The sequence below is a fragment of the Vanessa atalanta genome, chromosome 18 (assembly GCF_905147765.1).
Source record: "Vanessa atalanta chromosome 18, ilVanAtal1.2, whole genome shotgun sequence".
Taxonomy (NCBI): domain Eukaryota; kingdom Metazoa; phylum Arthropoda; class Insecta; order Lepidoptera; family Nymphalidae; genus Vanessa; species Vanessa atalanta.
In genome coordinates, this window is record NC_061888.1 from 662,279 (window position 1) to 684,907 (window position 22,629).

The following is a 22,629-nucleotide window of genomic DNA, read 5'->3' on the forward strand; positions in this document are numbered from 1 at the left end:
TAAATTACAAATATTTTAATGTTGCGAGTAAATGTGAAATCGGTAATTGGTCACGTCGTTAACAGGATACATTCTTGTAATTTTAATAGTGTTTATAAACACTCACGTCTTTGTAAGACATGTAAATATTGCGTACTTAGGTAAACTCAATATACTGTTACCTGTGCCCGACAGTAAACTATATTATGACGAGAAATAAATTTGATCTAAACTCAAAATATAATTTAAAATACTATATGTAATTTCATTGAAAATTGAATATATGTAGGTCATATATGACTTCAATAACTTATAATGGGGTACTTAATACAAGAAATATTTTTTTGTTGTTATAAGATCTTTCGAAAAAAAAAACTTTGACATGATCGCATATGCTTTAAAATATTACGCTTAATAAAAAAAATAGAACAATATATTTGTTTGTTTCGTATTCGCGGGTTGACCTCTTATCACAGTTAACCTTGCTCCAGGCCGTGGCATGGGTGAATGATAAAACATTGCGTCACACCCTCCGGCTAAGAAACCGTCTTAAAATAGACTTGGAGATCTTTGTGAAAACCATGAATGCCCTTTTCTTTCCGATTTGCATGTCTTGATTTTGTTTTTGTGAAAAATTTCATCACCCGTGTTACCAGCATAGAAAAAATGTGATAGGATCGGTATTGCATTAGATTTATTAAAACTAGTAATTGTTACAAAGTAATAGTTCGAGACGAATTCTATTTTTCCTTTCTTGGATTATTAAATAAAATAAAATATACTTCCTAATAATAATACTAATTAATAAAACGTAAAATAAAAAATAATAACTAATTTACATAAGTGTATGATGCAATTGACCGAATAAAATGTAATTTTGTAGATATGAAATATTTTCTAAAAGATTGAAATAATCAAATTAAATTATAATAAATAAATATATTGTTTTATAAAACCTTAGGAACTAAAATGTGTTACTTGTGCCTACGCCTGTAGTTTCAATAGCTCAGTCACCCTTCAAACAGGAACACAACAATACTGAGTATCGCTGTTTGGCTGTAGAATATGTAATACGACATCTATGTATAAATGATGTAACTGTACTTCTAATACAAACCGTCGATTCATTGATATCATAATACCGGAATATATATATAAAAATTTTTTATGCGATATTATTGTTATATGAATTCGTTTTGTTTAGTAGTGGCAGTTTTGAATTTAAGTTTTTTAAACACGTTTATAAGTACTTTACTGTAACTTTGCATTACTTTTACCCGTGCGAAGTCGGGGTGTACAGCTAGTTGATTATAAAACCTAATAATCTTTTTATAGCCTATATTTATTCCTAGTATCTACCGGCATCTGGTATTGCAATGTTAAAGTTCACATTAAAATGTATTAAATTAAATAACTTATAATAAATTAAAAGCTAGGTTAAAATGTCGTTATACTCAACCACGATACTTCATAACGGTCGTAATGATGATTTTTTTTTAAATTTAAATACTTGATGAAAATTTTCATTCGAACCTCGCTACGCCGAGCGTAAATTAAAATGCAGTTATTTCTTTTATTATAATTAAAAATAAAAAAATCAAATGCGCATTTGTTTTTAATTGAAAATTATTATAAAATAATACATTGCTCAGTACAAAATCTAGTTAATTAAAATATATTCATTTATTATGAAAGAAAACAATTCTAGCCGATTGTTCTCGCAATCTTGTGAACTGTGACAAAAAACTTAATTAAATATTTGAAACAGATTAAATATAAAAAAAGTTAACTGTCAAAGTCACGGCCGCTTGGAAAGGTGGCAAGAATGCCATCAAATCAAGTTTTCTGAGTAGCAATTCCGATTTTTTAGGCGTATAAAGATGAACCAGATTTCGTTACAAGCAATAAGGCACCATTGACAGTTTAAATATTTTTTTCTACCGTTACTGAATCATAGAGAAATAAATTATTTATGAAATTATAAAGTATTAGTTGCCGTTGTCGGCCGCGTCTTCGCCTGTGTTTTTATCGTAGTTGTAGGTAAAAAAAAGTTGCTTATGCCATACTTTGGGTTTAAGCTTGCTCGCTGCAGCCGTGAAAACGTAACGGAAAAAGAGATAGGCAGATTTACTTTCGCAATTATAATATTAGTCTAGATAGGGATGTTTAATTATTAAATTCAGATTATTCTTTGCGTTTGAATGACAAAAGGCAGTCCACGATTAGTTAAATAATTAATTAATAAATTCTTTATTTCATAAAAAAGTTTGTTAAGTAAGTAAGTTAAGTATTTTATTATCGTATTACTAATTTAATAATCTATACATATAACAAAATTGGAGTGTCTATTTGTAATATTAAAATAACTGCTTATTATTAAATACATGTGATACATATACCAAAATAACATTTTAAATTTTTTTGTCTGTCTGTCTGTCTGTTTGTTCTGGCTAATCTCTGGGACGGCTGGACCGATTTTGACGGGACTTTTACTGGCAGATAGCTGATGTAATAAGGAGTAACTTAGGCTACAACAATAACTTTTTCGTTTAATTCAAACGCGCACGAAGTCGCGGGCACAGCTAGTTAAAATTGATTGATTTAATTAGTCATATTGGGTAGTTTTTTTCCTTATTTGATTCAATAACACCGAGTTAAAGTAAACTCGCTAGTGTGAATAATCAACATCTATCGTGTACATAGAAACGAAATTAATAACTCAATTGGAACAAATACTAGTAAAGTGGGTAATACACTCAGTAATAAGCAGAAGTTGACGGCAGCGGGCAGGGCTGCGCCCAGACATTACGGTGTGATATAGGATACGACGCAGACATTGCAAAGAATTGTAACCACATAACAACTAACCTATTACGTCACTAGAATGAGTTCTATGGCTGTTTGATAGAATCTACATTTCGAACGGATAGCTTTAATTTAATTCTGTAACGTGATACAAAATTATTTTATAATTACGTACAGAAGATTTTATTTTCTGGGAATGTCCAGCCCGTCTATATATTAAAATAAGAAAAAAAATCGTTAGAAATGTTAAGTTAAACATGACTATTTATAATCAATTAGATTATTCTAATTTCAATGATTTATATTCAATTGATATTTCATTGATATCATAAATACGTCGTGTTATCGTATATAGATAATAAATATCGGTCATAAAGCTTGCTTGAAATACATAACGTATGTTAAAATATTCCACAGATAACCAAAACAGTAACGTAACCTTATTTTATTTTATATTCCATCGTTTCGCAATACAACTATGACCTATAGGACACTCATTAGAACTTTAATGTTTATTAAAACTTAGTGTTAGTGCTTTGTATAAACCCATCTGGGTAGACCAAATCAAATCAAATGAAATTCTTCCATTCAATATGGAAGCTAGATTATATTTACTTATTGATTGTCAAATGAAATAATGGCTAAGTTTTAGTTCGGAAAAGAAAAGACCCTGATAGAAGAACCGGCAAAAGAAACTCAGAGGATTTTTTTTAACTGTAATTGTTTACATATATATTCAATATGTCACAAATAAATATCACTTACTTGTCACAAATTCTACCAATAAAAATCACAATTTAGTATTGTTGTATTCCGATTTGAAATAGTGTAATAACAAACACAAGGGACGTATCTTCTTGGTTCCCAAGGTTTTATGGTGGATTAGCGATTTAAGAAATGGTAGATATTTGTCACAGAGCTGTTCATCAATCGTAATATAAATAAAGAGATTTGAATGTCAAGAAATAAATTGTTACTAAAAATATCGTATGAATTAAAAAAGTAACAAAAAACGAGGTGTCGTAGGACATCCGGTTGAAACGAAGTTGCCTTTGATATATATTATGTAATAAATATTTTATATATATAATTAGTAAATATAAAATAACTAAAATTGTTATTAAAATACCGTGTGAATTAAAACAATATCAAAAATAGGTTTAAATATTATTTTTATAAAACCATATAAAATAGAAAGAGAAAGAAAAAGAGAGAAGAAGATCACTGGATATACGTCATGTTCCATATCCTGTGATATGGAGCATGACGCTCTTTTCATACTTGATTCTTTCTTCTAGTTCACTCCAATATAAGCCAAAGGACTTCGTATCAAAAATATGATTCAATGATATATTAAACCTACATATAATAGAAAGAGACAGAGGAAAAGAGAAAGAGAATGAAAGTTTGCCTGCAGGGGCATAACGGTATATCCTTACGTGACGATTTCTGCCAGTCCACTGTACCGTGTGCCGCATGAGAGAACTTATTTCTAAATAAACAATCGTTAGATATATTGAGTTAAGGATGTCTATTTATATATCTCTGTAAAGGATAAAAACAGAACAGAACTATTTTAGTCATTAAATCGTTATTATGGTGTATTGATTTTCCCACGCTGATGCCATTAACGCCATGTAGTTTTCCGTGCACGATAAATGGTTGTTTAGTTGCGAACGATTCACTAATAACCTACACTCGAACATTTAACGTTATTCATTCAGTTCATATTTTCAGATTAAATAGTGATAACGCTATATTGGGAGTGTCGATGAATTATGCAAACTTAATTATGCAACATGCAACTATGTCACAGTTAAATGTTTCACAATCCTATTCAAGGAATTTATTTTATTATTATTATATATTTTAGGTGTATTTTGACAAAGGCTTAAAGTATAGATTTTTGATGTAAGCGTAAGCGTGATTCAGTTTACGTACAGTTATGTACAGTTTCGACAAGGATCTGTGGCACGTGCATGTGCGTGCGCCGTCGGATGCGCAAGTGGACAAGATGGAGGAAAAACGTAAATACAATATAGTTTTTTATTAGTAATATTTTTTTGTCGATACTATAATATATATTGAAAAAAAAAGTTATTTGACCCATATTCGGAAATGATTATTCAATTATTATAAAATACAGGATTTTGCCAACACTGTATTCCCGAGTGCAGCCGTGAAGGCTTTACTCAACGTCAATAAAACACATTTATCTCAAAGAAAATATATAACTTTATTAACATAAGAATATATAATATATAACTTTATTAACTTAAATATAAACACATATGAATTAAAAATAGTCACTGTATAAATCTTGACCGCGTGGAATGGTGGCAAGAATGCTAGCAGCATTTCCCCGTTGAATCGCAATACCGATCCTCTGGGCTAAAAATAAAGAATAAACATTTTATCATTAATCATCATTAAAGAACTAATATTTTTTATAAAAATAAATTATTAATGAAATGATTACAATTCAACAATATATACAACGAATCTTGCATCAACATAGATAATTTATTTGATAGTAAGATAGCATTGCAATCGATAAAAACCTAATTATGAACTTATAGAAATAATCTTAGAATTATAGATTATTATCGGCGTTTTAATATAATAAACTTAACAAATATAATCTACAGCCTATTCCAACCACAAGAGGACAAAAGCCGAATAAACAACATTTGTCATCGAATCGACGCGATATCATTGGTCTAGAGCTTGAATGGTCTATGATATTCATTATGGATTTGCGAAAAAATGGCGATTTGTGCGTCTATGAAACTGTTATCGGAACTTTGGAAGTAAAAAAAAATGGATATAAGTAGTTTAGTGGAATAGTATTGTATTATAAATAAAGATATATTAGTCAAGAACTGTTAGCAGTTCACAATGTAGCTGAGCTGTTAAAATATTAGTCATCTCACGCACACTAAGAAACATTTTAAACACGAGCCTGATTAACACTAATGCATGTTGATAACATTTTAATTCCAAATTGATACCTACCTGAATTTCATTCATATTTGAAATTGTTAAAAGAAAAATATGAACGGAAGGAATATACAAAGGAATTAAATAAATATATTATATGAATTATGATTCATAATACCCGTTAGGCGCCACGTCCGTGCTTACAATTCACATTAACAACAGGACTACTGGCAGTGAACCAAATGTGTAGTCGTACTTCGTAGCGACGCATTGCGTTTCGTGAATCCGTATAAAAGTTAATCGCATACTTCGTACATTAGCTATGATATATAAGCTTACTTTGTCTGTTACTTAAGTTACCATGTATTTCTAACGTTGTAAAATTTACATTTAAAGAATGTCATTTAAATGGTTAACCAACATTACAGTCGAGCTATTGTGTAAGAATAAACTAGAAACTCGAACGTGTAATATCAGAATTTGACTATTATAATAATAATAAAATTTATTATCATATTAATGAATTATATATATTAAGCCTTTAATAATATGATATAATAATCACAGCCTGTAAATTTTCCCACTGCTAGGCTAAGGCCTCTTCTCCCTTTGAGAAGAAGGTTAGGAGCATATTCCACCACGCTGCACCAATGCGGGTTGGTGGATTCACATGTGAAGGAATTCGTTGGAATTAGGCACATACAGGTTATCTGACGATGTTTTTCTTCACCGCCGAGCACGAGATGAATTATAAACACAAATAAAGGACACGATGGAAGGATCCTTGGTGGTAGGGCTTTGTGGCAAGCCCGTCTGAGTAGGTACCACCCACTCATCAGATATTCTACCGCCAAATAACAGTACACTGTATTGTTGTGTTCCGGTTAGAAGGGTGAGTGAGCCAGTGTAATCACAGGCACAAGGGACATAACATCTTAGTGCCCAAGGTTGGTGGCGCATAGGTGATGTAAGGAATGGTTAATATTTCTTACAGCGCCTTTGTCTATGGGCGGTGGTGACCACTTATTATCAGGTGGCCCATATGCTCGACCGCCAACCAATGCCATAAAAAAAAAAAATGAAAAGTCAGTGACGCTTGACAGGGTTTTAATCCATCTCGTGCTTGACGGTGAGGAAAACATCGCGAGGAAATGCAGGTTGTATGTTTTTAATTTCAATAAAATTCGATCTCGTGTGTATCCACCAACCCGTATTGGAGCAGTGTGGTGGAGTTAGCTCCAAACTTTCTCCTTAACGGTAGGAGACCTTAGCTTAGCAGTGGGTTGCAGCAGATGAGAAAAATCTTGATGTTTCCACTCATTGATACCTATAGTCAAATGGAAATTGAACTGTAAACAATTGATTATACCCAATTTATTATGCACCAGTTGTCGCCCGCGGCTTCGGTCGCGTTACAGGGGTTGGTTGTCAGGTGCTAGGCATAAAGAAGTAGCTTTTGTCTTTAGGGTTCAAGCTCACTTCAAATTTCATCAAATTCAGCTCAGTGGTTTGAATGTGAAAGAGCAATAGGCAGACAGACAGGTTTACGTTCAAAGACTCAGCTCAGATGCGCGCAGGTGCAATTTAAACGATACAGGTACTCCCGAGTATTGAAGCTTTCAGTACCAGTGAATATATTTTTAGAATTGGATCACTGGTTACACAAATATTACCTCTTAATAATTTTATATATATATATTACGTACAAGCTGAAGCTGCGGCTTTATCGGAGTGAAATTCCTAAAACACAAACTTCCAACCCCCGTTTTATCCCCCTTAGAGGTGCAGTTTCGCAAAATCTTAGCGGATGTACACTCTATAAGGAATCTACCTGTCAAATTTCAAGTTAGTTGGTGTTATAGTTTCCGAGATTTCCTGATTAAGCAGTGAGTGGTATTTCGCTTTTATTTATACAGATTGTATATAACGTATATAGAAACTAAAGTCAGTAGACGCGGGTTTTTATCTCCTGTGCTGCAACTGCAACACATGCACATGCACATGCAACTTTCACTTAACATACATGACGTACCATGATATAATAACATCATCATAATTTATAGAATATAACCAATATCGATTTTGTTCTCCGTTTGTATTAAGATACTATAAACATATGGAAGATTTTGAGAATGGATGTGGACGGGTATAGGGGACGACCAAAGAAACGATGGATGGATTGTGTGAAAGACGATATGGTTAGAAAGAATGTTACTTGTGAGATGACGTCCGACAGAGAGGTATGGAAGAGCAAGACATGCTGCGCCGACCCCATGTAAAATTCGGATAAGGGCAGGAGGATGATGACTTTAAACATATGTTCGTATGTTAGTACATACATGTAATACATACATACGTACAAAACTACATGTAGCATGACGTCTCAAAGGTTTGTTATAAGAATCGTAATAACTAAAATATATTTTAAATAAATTAAAACATTCCTTGGGATTAGCCCCGCCTTAGGAACCTACTTGGTGGTAGGGCTTTGTGCAAGTCAGTCTGGGTAGGTACCACCCACTCATGACATATTCTATCGGCAAACAGAAGTATTGTTTTGTGCCGATTTGAAGAGTGAAATGAATTCATATTCAATTATTCACAAAAAATAATAAATAATTCATATTTTAAAAATCATTAGCAATAATTTTTTAATTAAATCGTTAGTATGCTTTCACATTATTCAACTTGTAGGTCACCAATTAATTTTACATTCACACAAGAGTAGGTATAAACGGCGTTAACTGCGACATCAGTAACTATTTAGTAAATTATTTACTCTTTATTTAATTTGACATCTTTCTGTGTGTGGATTACAACTGGATTTTAAACAAGTATCTTTACCAATTCAGCTGAATATGTTTTGGTGATGGTGACAACATATTAGTCTGGTATATTTCCTTGTAGACTGCTAGAGTGCAGACTACAAACAGATCTCTTAAAGGTATCTTTAAAACATTTTTTGGAGAGCAGATCGTCACAAGAGTGATTGCACCTGGGCTATAGTTGAGATAAAACGAGGCTGATTTTGATAACTCATATTTATATATGTATAACAAACCAATAAGCTAAAGTCCAAATATAAGTACATATGGGGAGTTTTCATATTATAGACGAGAGTTTATATGTTTGTTACTCTTTCACGCAAAGACTAGTGAATTTATTTCAATGAAACTTTACAATAATACAGCTTATACACCAGAATAACACATAGGGTGTAATTTTGTAAAAACATTTTGTGAATAATACATGACAATAAACTTCCTAAAACGCAAGTGAAGCTGCGGTCGAAAACCAGTAGCACATAAAACTAATATTAGAAAGTTGTTTTTTATCATTTAGCTTTAAAACTACTACTCCGATTTATATTGAACTTTCATATTATTTTAGTTTGTCGTTTTAGGATATACGCTATATAGTGCGCTAACATGTTGTGTCGATTTAGTAGGGGAGAAAAATGACGGGCCAGGCGCCTTTGCAAACCTTTGCCTTAGCAAACCGTCCCGACTTCATACCGGTAGAATAAGGAATGTATACATCTCCTGCTATTGTTTAACCGATTACATTAATATAGAAACATTAGCTATTTGCACCTACTGTTCTGATACATCTTACAACACACCCCGAGAAAACAAACTTATTCCAAAATGTGATCGCTTTCAGATAACCTCACAATTTTGGGTGTAATTGTTAGTCCGTTGAAAGTTAAAAACTTACACCTACAGTGTCATTTCTAACGATGGACACCTAAAGCCGTAAGTTATTAAAGTCTTAAGTGAAGTTCGCGAAACAGTAACTTGATAAATATCACACTCAGACCGATACCTTGTGTCTTAATATCGATTACTTTCGCGGCTTTTAATGAGAACATTTAAACTGCGCATAAATCACTCGATTCAAGATTACAAAGCCGGAGGGGAGCGCGCGCTATATGAATAATCAATTAGTGCCCTATTGTCTGCACGCCCGACCTTGACAGCTCGGTGCGATCGAACGAACAGACAAACAAACTTATTAGGGCTAAGGTTTTCTTAGGGAACTCTAATATCCCATTGTTGACATCATATCGTGAACGTTCCCAAAACAACAACAGGTCAGGTGAGGTCAACAAAATCATACTCGGAAACAAAATGATCTCCAGCATTTTGAATCGTTATTTTATAAGATAAATAAAAGTTAAAGCTACTAGATGTTCCGTCGAGAAAAACCTTTGAAAAACTGAATAGTTACACATTTTAATCGATAGGATTACGTAATGTATATGTAATATTGTTGAGTGCGCAGTGCACTCGACAGTACTATACTCTGGCGTGGCTGATGTCCCATCCGTTACTAAACTTATGTTTAGATATTAGACATAAGCTATAGTTTATATACACTAGTAGGTATATACTATGTATGTCCATATAATATTGTGAATCATCATTTAGTTTGCCATTTATAATAAATATAATATCGTCATAAGATGATATAAATATTACAGTAGGATTAACGCCAAGGAGAATTTATTATTTTGCAAGTAAATAAAACAAAATACTAAATAAGAACGATGTCTGATAATTATAACTAACAGTTGTGAGAATAATAACATCGATCAATAATAATATAACATTTTTATATTTAAATCAATAATAGAATAAATTGTTTCCAAATATTTGAAGTTTAGTTCAAAGTCAAAGGCAGAAATAATCTTTATTAAATAAGATATAGAAGTGCAACACTTGTTTACTGATAGTCAAAAATCTACCACAAGTTCGGAAATTCACACCTCGGACTTGAAAAGATCCGGCGGAAGAAACTCAGCGGGGATGTTATATTTTACAAATATTGTTATCATACAATAACAATAAATATATTTACGTTATTTGAAACAGCCTGGACGCGATCCTCTCATTCCCTAGGTGTGAACTAATTAGTGTTGTAATATTCTTTAGCACACAAACGATCATAAACGATCCTTTAAAATTTTACAATTGAATTCAAAGAATCCAATTGAAAATCTAGTAAGTCACAACGATATGAAAATTAATTAATATTTTTTTAAATATTCCACCCTAGCAACAAAATAACGCTACTCAATACCAATTGGGGACTCTTATCAGCTATAATCGACAATTATTTTTATCTCTGAATGATTATTGGTAATAAATATTTCGTACTAAATCAATTCAAAAGTCAAACATTGTAATGTTACGATTGTTTCGTCTTGTAAATTAAAACAATGACCAAAGACCCTTCCAGAGTGATCCTTTTTGAAATTTGTTTGCTAGGTCTCGGTGAACCTGACTCAAATGCACTGAACAAAGAGGTTATTGCTTAATGAACTTTAAACTTGTATATCTACGTTAATTTTAACGAAAAGTTGATCAAAGTCCGATTAACTTACTTTGCTTTAATCCGATTGCTTATTATTGGTAGCCTATTGCGTCATCGGTTGCCATCGACCAATGACGCGAATGGCGTTTCATAAACTGGAGGTTAGTCATACGTTTGGATACTTTATTGTGTATAATTCACTGGTATGTAATACTAGATAAAATATAAAGATAACATTTCGCTTTATCTACAATATGCAGATAACCGGCGCCACTCTGCAAGAGGAAATAAGTATGTTACTTCTGAATATTATCTATAATAGCAGGCCTTGACCTAAAACAGTATAGGATACCAGTGTAATGAGTAACAGCCATATCAAATCAAATCAAATCGTGTAATGAGTAACAGCCAAATCAAATCAAAATATACTTTACTTAAGAACTTTTGAATAGTCATTTTGCATAACTGTATTAAGTGAAGCTACCACAATATTGGGGTATCGTGGATTTTCTTGATAGGAAAATTAATTTAAATTTTAGTAGTCCGATCTGGGATTTGAATCTACGAGCTGGAATTTGCAACTTAACTCCCCGAGGAAGCGGCGTCCAACCGGCGACGCGCTCTAAATAAAACATTACATAATCCTTTTCCTTACAACGTCACAAACATGCGTCCATTCTCAGTTAATGGGATACCTAAAGGCTTTACGAAGTTCCGATTTTGTAATTTTCAATAAAGCCACGGCTCGTTCGTTTTATTCCCATTTTTTAAGAACTACCGATTGGTATTATAACCTTAAGCACAAATACTAGCTGTAATTTATTTTTTAATTTACTGACAGAGACAGTTTTACTACTTGCTCCACTTGTAAAAACGTGCACTTGCGTGTGTAATTGCCTCACAAGACAGAGCCCTAATTCTTCTAACAAAGTGACAATTATCGCAATCGATTCGAAACATAATAGTTGCCGTTTAGCCGTTTTCCGATTCCAGAGTATAATCGGGATCGTATTGTAATCGATATAAATAAGAATTTTTTCCTGTGTTACGATTAAGCTGAGGTTAATTTTTGTGAGAAAAAGTCGAAGATGGACAGGAACATTACGAGGAACGTATAATCAGCTGTATAAGATAGTAGAATATGACTATGCAGCTCACATATGTATTACTACACATATATATACATATAAAAATACATGATCTATTAAAATAACATTTTCGTCGCAGATATTTCCATTAAAAAAATGAAATCTTCAGTAAATGGCCAACAATTAGTTTCACGACATTGTAAATTTAATCTTGACACTTGTCACCAACACGTGTTGATGACAAGTGTCTACTGAAAAGTTGCATCTTAATAATACGTAAACAAAGCCATCTTCTATCAGTATGTATGTATATTCGCTCTAACGTCAGGAAATCGCTTGTAGATTTTCACCAATAGACAGATTAGAATATATTATCACGCGGAAGGAATATTTTTTTTGATAAATTCGGAAAAAACGTGCCATTCGAGCTTTCTCGGCGAGCGCTGTGTAAATCGATAAGCTGATTTGAAAATACTGTAAGGTGAAGTTGTTCCTCTCGAAGAGTTCTAAGGAAAACTTCACGGCAGTATTTTACATCTATCTAATGAATGTCACGGGCCCGGTCGGTTCATTATTACATGGGTATTTTTTTTCATAAAATACAATTAACACTGTACAAAATCTCTAAAATATTAAATATGGATTGTAAAAATATCTGAAATTTAAAGTTCATAGAATCTCAATCTGGCGATTGCTAGACCCACGTGCATTCGTTTATATTTGTAGCAAAAAATTTTAGCTTTAATTTTCGTGCATCATAGTTTTCACGAATAATATGTATAATTGTACGAACTTGGTATTTTTTTAAAACTAAATTTTGTACCGAACTGAAGGCAGACTTATTCCCAATTGTAATTGGTTAAAATTGCAAAAAGAGTTTTGGTTATGATTAAATTTATAACAAACAAACCTTAGCGTGTCCTAAGTATTACTATGAAATATTACGTTCTAGGCTAAAAGCAAGACTGTTTCAAATTGTATTAACTTTGTAATAATTTCGAACAGGTAGTGAAAGTCCTACAAGTACTGTCGGAGCGGAGGCGCCACGAGAGCTCCCCAACGAGTTATCAGCGCCCTATGAAGTCCCACAGTTCCCGATTGAGCAGATTGAAAAGAAGCTCCTCATACAGCGACAGCTTAATGTCAAGTAAGTCGTTATAATATGGTCACACACACACACACACACACACACACACACACATACTTTGGCTGAAATCATGTATTTATTACTGTAAAAAAATAAAAATTGTATGTCAATAGAATCACATATACAGATAATACAAACAATAACGACTCGCACTATCGCTATTGGAATAGTGTACACTAGATGAAAAGCCGGCTTCACTCGGTGAAATAAATAAAACTAAACAAATACGTTTTATCATTAACTTTTCATATATATATTTTATAAACGTTGTGATTATCAAAAATCTATATTTTCTATTTAGGTGGTGAAAATTAACAATAATCATTAATTACACAGTTTTTTGAACGCACCCATAAACGTCAAATATCAAACCGCCTGTTGAACTGTCATGTCATTGAATTTCCTGGATTTAATTAAAATATCTCGATTTTAACGATCTATAATTATGGATAGGTTTCGATCGGATCTATTTAGACCTGCACGACATTATTAATATGCATAGTGAAGATCTTCGTATTTCATTTCACACAAACATACGTAATATATATATTTATCATTGAATCGAGCACTTTCGTTTATCTTATACAATACTTGAAAACACTGTATAGAATCTATATCTCCTTGTTTCTGAGATTATAAATCATACGGATGTTTTAATTAAACTTCATATCTATAGGTAAAAAGCGATATTTAATCATACAGAAATCAAGCTAATTTAAAAATACTATTTAATATAGTATGTTTTATTCGTGTATATAGTTTATATTTATTTTCAAGTAAAAAAAAATAACTAAATTACTTAAAACTATCCTTCATACGCTACTTTTGTGTAAGTTATGAGTACTTTCACAATAAACATTAAAGTAAAAGCAATGATTCATTAAAATTTTATTATACTTATTACAAAACAGAATCAATTCGAACGCACCTTATTTCTTTCCTCAACTTTTTATATACACAGCATATTATATTTTATAACATACGTTTCGATGATTAAGTTTAATGTCATTTTTAAAATTCCATGATATAAATTAACTTTATTCAGAACAATCTATACAAAAACTAATTTAGGTAAAAATACGCCGGTGAATAAACTCACTGAAGCGTATTACGAGGTTTCGAAGAGTATTAACGATTTAGTCATCCTGCATGTCTGTCAAAGAACTGTCATGAAATAAACTTTTTCTTCTTTTTTTTTTGACCATTGAATATTCATAATTTTGTGTCTGTTTCCTGTTTAGTTACTTGATAGAGTATATATAGGTACTATAAATGTCGTACCCTTTGATTTACTGAATAAGTTATTTTTTTATCTTTTATTTATCGATGTTCATAAAAATATCATAGCAAGTTGTAATTACTTATAATTAAAAGTGTTCTCAATATGTAAACCCTTAATCATAAATATGAAATATATTATTGTATTTATTTTTTGGTAATTCAAATAAATAAATATATAATTAACGGTAACAATTATCTATTGGCTTATAGAGTTACATACATTCATACAGCCATACACGCGCGACGGATAACGGTCGAGCTGGTATTAAGAGGGTAATTGGATCAACCTTGACGCGGCGGTAACCCTTACCACGGGGGATGTTCGTGTTCCAACAGATATACGTACTTCAGTATGAGCCGGCTGAACGCGTTAAATAATTGCCAGTTCGCACTTAAAAAAATATTGAATATTGGTCGGTATTTAAGTTAAATTATTGAATGCGATCGAATTGTGGTGTTTTTAATAATAAGTGATACTTTTTTATATTGTAATTTGTTATTTTATTACATTTAGAGTGCAAAATCTCGTACTAATAGGCTTCGATCTTTAGTTGTGTCTGTAACCTGGCCGAATACATGAAGTCGTCGTCCAATTTTTATATTTTGGCGGCAAATTTTGACGCTGTTAATATTTTTGTTCTAAAATTGTTTGTGTTATGGAATTATGTTCGGAAGTCAACTAGAATGTAAGAAATGGACATCAAGAAGGTAATTTTTGTATTGTTATTGCGTTTTGACTCTTTATTTAATTATGTATTATTTATAGTATTTATTTTAAAAAAATTAACAAATCATTTTTTTTAAATGAAATAATCATTTGAAACTTAATTCGTTTAATAAATGCAAACATAAATAACTTATTTCTATTGGTTTGGTTAAATACCTACGTGACTAATTTTAGCATATTAATTATTATCCGTGTGGTATTCATTAATTGTACAATTTAAACGTGTTTAATTAAAATTGGAATAATATTAACATAATTAATTACATGATAATATGTTTATTCAATTTTATTGATTGTCAAATATGTACCATTAGCTTAAGCAATAACTCAGATTTCTAGGAACGGGAAAAAGAAACTCAGAATGTTTTTATGCCATAAAGATTTACAGTACTAGAGTACGGCCTGGAGAAGCAGTAGATTTACTTATAGATAGTCAAATTAAAAACTAATACCGGTTCGGAAAAGGAAATTCTCTGACCTGAGAAGAACCGGCAAAAAAAGTTAATTAGGGGTCTTTTGACAATTTATGATTATTCACATAGATTGAATATAAAAAAAAACAGCCAATTTTATTTCCAAATACTTAAATAGTTTGTGTAATATTCTGGTACAGAAAGGTTCCTAAAGGATAATTGCTATTTTTTTAATGTTTTCTTGGATATAAGCGTACCTATACATTGTCCTACGAGAGTCGCAAACGCTGTATAATCTGGTTATGGTAGTACCCAGTATATGCATGTTGCATGTGTTAACTTGTCGTACTCATGTTATCGTACGTCTAAATCCGGTGCGTATTAGAGCATACTTTAAAAATGTTTTAGAATAAAAGAGACAAGAGGCTCATTGACATTTGGCAGAAGTGGTGGATTCAGGGGGCGGGTCCAAGGGGGCTCAAGCCAGTTCAAAAGCATTTGAGTTCTTCCGTATAGATCTTAACGCTAAGTTCAAATAAAATGTTGTGTGCTTTCTTAGTGTATATTATTTTAAGACCTAATCGGGGTCATGGCCCAAACGAAACGACGCCAGGCTGTTTCGGATGTTTTCCTTCTCGATGAATTATAAACACAAATGAACATGTGAAAATCATAATAATCATAATTCACTTGTGTTTGCCCTGGTTTGAACCGGCAATCTTTGGTTAAGATTCACATGTTTGCTATTCGAACCAATACCTCATTAAATGTGCATTTATCGGGCGAAAACATGTGAAAGACAATTTAGTGCACGGTCTGGGTGATACTCTCCCTCTGGGGATAATACTCAATATCTCTCACTACAAGTTACCCCCAAACAACGTTTTATTCTCTCTATATCGTTATATATATTAATTCTAAAAACAAGTCCTATAATTTACTTGAATGAAAAAAAGCAATACGCTTCTTGAATAAAAGTTATAAGGAATTGTAGTATTAGATGAATTACATGCAAATATTTATCTCGAAGTAGTCACAAGTCTAAAATTATCATACATTCTCCGTTCTAAAATTACATAGCATGATATTGATAAGAGATTTGTTAACACTCAACAGTAGTGTATTGTTTGAAATTCAACGCATTCAATTACCAACGATCATTAATTCGTCTATCGTCACCCACGTAAGCATCGAGTGGGCCATTTAGTAATTCAATACCAATAATATCATGTACAATCCATGATGCATCATTCATATCAGCGGCGTTACTAGTGTTTTTCGGCCGTTATACGAAAATTGCCTATTGGGAAAAAGAACGTGGAATGCTTATCGTTGGATCGTTAAACGCTTACTGGTAAATAAATTGCACGAATAACCCCCTTCTGCAGGACAGCGAAAGCTGCAGAGCTGTGTCAATTCACCAATCTATTTAATTTGTTGGTCCCATTGGAGCCTAGAGTCTAAAGTGATACAAAGGAATTTTGTTGTTTCTTGAATAACTAATGTTTCCCCGTTTAAAAGTATATTCGGTATCACACAACTTACGACAGAAATTATTTATTTCTTTTCTTAAATCACCAACAAAATACACACTAACACTTGAAGTAGGTTATGTATGATATTGTATATTATGTGAATAGTGCTCTATACACTATATGAATAGTGTATAGGGCATGCAAGTACAGACTGAGTGGTATATTAATTATAGGTGAAACGACATTTAATCATAATTCATTTGAAAACAACTCTTATAAAAACCAATATAAAACTTAGATAAATTAGATAATTTAATACAATTTGAATTTTTACTGTTTAACTGTTAAGTTATTAACATTAAAACAATGTACTATTACAGAGATAGCTTTGTTCACATTGATATATATTTAAATACGTCTTTTATCTTAAAAACTAAACATGTATCATCAGCAAATAATACTATATCGTGTTTATTAAATAAAATACATAACAAGTCATTTATATAAAAGAGAAAGAGAAATAGACCAAGAATAGAACCTTGAGGGACCCATTTGATTTAGTGTAAGTTTGTCAATGCTTAAAATAATCGTCACTAAAAAATTATTAACTATAATGAAGCACGTTATTGTTGTAACAATATATATCAACAAAGTACCTATATAGAACGCTCCACGCGCACACGTTGGGATTAACTTGTCCAGAACACTAATACTTGCCTCCCGTCAGTTATTGTTTTCAATAAAAAGGCATGACCGCAAAACTGGTTTGGACATTTTCACTAAAATAATAAAAAAATATTTTAATATAATAGCCGATGAAATGGAGCGTCATAGTTTGTTTGAAAAATCAATAAGATACATACGTGGGCGACGCTGCAGGCAACAGCTGGTGATAAATTTATAATGACATTCCTAAAGTCATTCATAGATCGACTATGTAATAATGTAACTAAATTTAACTTCTATTCGATCTATTATTATTGGCACTTGAAGGTTATCAAAAGTAATTTGAATTATAAATATAAATTTTAAAGAAAATAAACTTTTCTTTTTGTATTTAGAACATATAAAAATTCCACTACTCAGTATCGGCGTGGAGTATATTTGACGACGTTGCTTTAGAAACAGTTGGATATCAATGTTTTCCTTCACATCCGAGCATGGAATTAATAAAATGATGAATAATGATTATGCGTTTATTAATTGTGATTTATAAATTACATTCAAATAATAATTTAAAAAGAAAACTCCTCTTTTTTGTACGCAAATTGTGCATAAATATTTGCACTTCTATTTTTTTTTAGTTTAAGGGCTAGTTTCCACAACGTTGAGTACATTTACAGGTCACTAACACACACAGTTCTAATCCTCACATCCAATTTATATTTCGAGACCATATACATTTTTCTTGATGTCTTGTAGAAAAACTCGACATATTTATGTTACAAAGCTATCAAATTAGACATAACGCCATATTCCTCTCGCTTCTCCTTTTCTGGCAAAAAAATTAAGAGTATTCTGAAATCGTTATCACTAATGTACGACATCTGAGGTGGCGTCATACGTCAATGACAATCTTGTCTTGATGACTATGTCATTGCAATAAGTAATGAAAACATTAAACATAATAATTAGTATCTTATAAGCATTCCTTAACATCCTGCGAATATTAATTCGATAATTTTCGGGAGCTCAATTACTCTAATCGTCGGTACAATCTAGAGTACCTATATATAAAAAAGCAACATTAGAATTACATTAAGTAATTAACATTTTAATATTGTTGTGTTAACAATATTCCCGTTGAATAATTTTCTCTTGTACGATAACTTAAATACACAAAACTTCCTACAATTTCTAGTTTTCGAATCAGTAGTGTTTAGGCACAGCATACTGATTAAGACTTTATTTTAAATAGGGCTGCAGAATGCGGTCAGTCAGCGCGGTCGTTCGCCGGCAGCGAGGCGGGCGGGGCGGCCTCCGTGCTGGAGGAGGCGGCCCGTCTGCGCGGAGACGACGATGACTTCGATGTCATCCTGCCACACTTTCAGAGGGTGGCGATAAGCGGCGAGGACACGTCGGGGGTCAGTGCGCACTATTATATGACATATATCAGAGTCCGCTCAAATTTCCCGATCAAATTTCGTGATTCAACTACCAGTACTAACGTCTTCATTACAATAAACCAGGTGCCGCTGGAAGATTTGCAGCAGGCGTCATCGTACCTGGTGCAGGCGCTGGAGATCCGCAAGCGGTACATGGACATGTCGCAGCAGAGCTTCGCCAGCATCACGGCGCGCTTCCTGCGCAGCATCGACTCGGAGGCCGCCGCCAACCACGCGCCCATCGTACGCGCGCCCCGGAACCACATCGCCGGTGAGCCCTGCGGGTCTTTAAACTGTATCATGTAGGACGAAGCAGAAGCCTCCAGGAGACTAGAGTTTCTTAGCGTCGATATCGTAATAAAACTCGAAACAAAAATCAAGTTCCGTTACTTTTATTGTATTTTAAATAATAATAAATAAAATCGATAATCCGATATAAAGATCTTAACAATGAGTATAATAACAAATACAGAATACATTAAAAACCTTAATAAAGAAATACGCAACTACGTGCAGCCGAATCTATTATTCCTTATTTCCAGACCACATCGTGCACCCTCCATTCAAGGACAACAAGGATCCCTGGGAAGGTCCGACGCCAGACGCGAAGGACTACCTGATCAGACCAGACAACGGCGTGTTCAACTTATATAAGAAAACGGAGGACGGGGAGCAGAGGGTTCCCTACGACTACATCAACTTGGCTCAGTACATCCAGGACAAGAACACAATGTGCAACATGATGTCCGATGGTCCTCTGTGAGTTCAAATGTTCGAATACTTTATCTCATTTTCTTCGCCTAAATATGTTTTACATATAAAAAAAATCGTGCTCGGCTCGGCTGTTTCCGTGCAGTGTGTGCTATAAAGTCGTTGTTCCCAGCAAGTCGTTCTGCTACCGGCGCCTGAGCTACCTGTCGTCCAAGTTCCAGCTGCACGTGCTGCTCAACGAGCTGCGCGAGCTCGCCTCGCAGAAGGCCGTGCCGCATCGGGACTTTTACAACATACGGTCACTCATACAGACATTTCTTGTTACCTATTCCACTATCTTCTTTGTAAGCTACGCGTCTGTAAATCACTTTGGTCATATTTATTTTCTGCTATAGTTTTATTTATGGACTGAAAAAACAAAAGAAAAAAAATACAAAGAGGTTTTAAGATCACACTTCCGACCCTCCAAATTAAACTTAACCTTATATTTTTTCTATGGAACGTTTATTCTAAAGTAAGTGTATATTTATAGGAAAGTTGACACTCACATACACGCCGCATCGTGTATGAACCAGAAACACCTACTACGGTTCATAAAGAAGACTCTCAAGACCCACGCAGACGAGGTGAGTTTTCACAAGCATATCACACGCTCAAATAGCAACCAGAGACACTTAACATAGTTGCAGGATAAATAATAATTTAGTGTTTTAAATTCCAATACGACGCTTAGGTATCCTTCAGGGATCTATTCTTGGTCAATTTATCTTCCTCGCTAATGAAAATGACTTTTCCTTTCTTTTGCTATCGTAACTAAATTCATTATTATAATACAAAACAAGTCGATATCGATAGATCTGATAGGATCAACATAGCTCCATGACTTTACTAGAGTCCAAAATATAATTAGGTTCTCGAGTATATAGATAGAACTCTGCTTGCATTATTTATAATAATCAAACTGCTATTTCGATAGTTTAATTTCAACCAATCACTGGACACAGATTTTTAAATTTCGAACGTTTCGATTCGTTCCCAAATTCGAAGATTTGACAATTTAGTCAGAAATCTCGCTGAATAGAATCGACTGTACTTTGCAACTTTGCTATTTATGTGAACGCCGACCTTCAAAGATTGAATGTAACTGTATTCGCTTCAGGTGGTGACACTGCACAAGGGCACGCCGATGACCTTGAAAGCGGTGTTCCAATCCATGAACCTCAGCACGTACGACCTGACCGTGGACATGCTGGACGTGCATGCGGTGAGCGCGCACTATACCTTGCCTCACCTCATCATTGTCTGTGGAAACTTGTAATAAATATTACTCGTGATTATTGACTACGATCTCAATGATCGTTTCAAACGACATTTAAAATCTAAACATTGAAAAAACGACTAAACCAATATGCATAAAACTTATACCAAGAGTTGAAGCGTATAACAAAGAAGGTTTTAGTAAACATGCGCTTCGCAGTTTAAATTTATATTTAAGAAATTTACGTAATTAAAGCCATATATTTACAGATGAATTCTACCCTCGTAAATAATTTCTCACTAAAACTACTCCATAGTTGAGAATAGATAGTTTTTTATACCTAGTATTATGGATAACTTTTGCTTGTGACCTTTATATTTAACAAAATAAATGTACCGAACATTTATTTTGGGCATCGTTTTTACTATTAGGTACATTTGGATTCTTACAAATATGGTCACTATATATATAAAAAAAACTGTTATACAAATAAATAAAAATGCCACCTACGAGTCTGAAGGGCGGTAATAAACAGCGCCTTGGATTTTTGTATTGACAATTTACATAACATTTATTTAAAGTTCTTAGTAGTAATTTACAAGTAGTCCTGAAAGAGGAGGGAACGCAATTCAATATTAACAGAAATTGAACTGTCACCCAGGACCGAAACACGTTCCACCGCTTCGACAAGTTCAACGCCAAGTACAACCCCATCGGGGAGAGTCGTCTGCGGGAAGTGTTCCTCAAGACGGACAACTACATGAACGGGAAGTACTTCGCGAGGATCATTAAGGTCAGTGGATTAGTGTATCGGAGGTGTGAATTGTTGAAATGAAATCTTAATCATTTAATTACGAAAATTATAGATGTACTTTTCAATGTAACACGACATAGATCCACTTCAAATTCACTTAAAACTATCGATAACTTACTTGAAGACTCCATTTTAATGTCGGTTTGTCATGAACGACCGAACGAATGCCCTTCAATATAAAACTAGTTTTCGTCCGCGGCCGCGCCCGTGTGTTAGGTTCGTAAGTTTTGGTAATAAATAAGTAATCCGTCTTTCCTTGGGCTTCATACCAAATTCATGAAATTTAGTTTCAGTTCAGAAAACCGATTCAGAAAATTATGATCCAGATAAAAATAAAGTAATCATAACTATGTAGCTTTTGCATGTAATTAAATTATTATAAGTATTTTATTTTTCATTGTATCCACCAAAATGAATGCAGTCTAACGTCACTTGGAGAAATTGTAATTCTCGATGAACTCTCCTCGGCATTTGACTTAATTCGTTGAACTGTAATATCAGTTCAAGATCAACGTCGCTCGTTTTGTGTCGCAACTGTGCGGCCACCCTGGACAAAGTAGCTAACGCTTG

At 33.2% G+C, this 22,629-nt stretch overlaps 1 protein-coding gene across 7 annotated transcripts in view; it reads left to right on the forward strand.

The window, feature by feature from the left end:
* Positions 1-22,629, forward strand: part of LOC125071198 (AMP deaminase 2) — a 44,150-nt gene that overhangs the window by 10,774 nt on the left and 10,747 nt on the right. For 5 of the 7 annotated variants that reach the window (XM_047681311.1, XM_047681307.1, XM_047681312.1 and 2 more), the window contains 8 exons: positions 13,134-13,275; positions 19,090-19,255; positions 19,361-19,547; positions 19,819-20,035; positions 20,160-20,285; positions 20,520-20,613; positions 21,147-21,251; positions 21,907-22,038. In XM_047681311.1, coding sequence (XP_047537267.1) covers positions 13,134-13,275; positions 19,090-19,255; positions 19,361-19,547; positions 19,819-20,035; positions 20,160-20,285; positions 20,520-20,613; positions 21,147-21,251; positions 21,907-22,038 — 1,169 coding nt within the window. Of the gene's footprint in view, positions 1-4,657; positions 4,812-13,133; positions 13,276-15,083; positions 15,265-19,089; positions 19,256-19,360; positions 19,548-19,818; positions 20,036-20,159; positions 20,286-20,519; positions 20,614-21,146; positions 21,252-21,906; positions 22,039-22,629 lie in introns of those variants that run through there. The other 2 variants (XM_047681308.1, XM_047681314.1) reach the window with 2 other exon arrangements.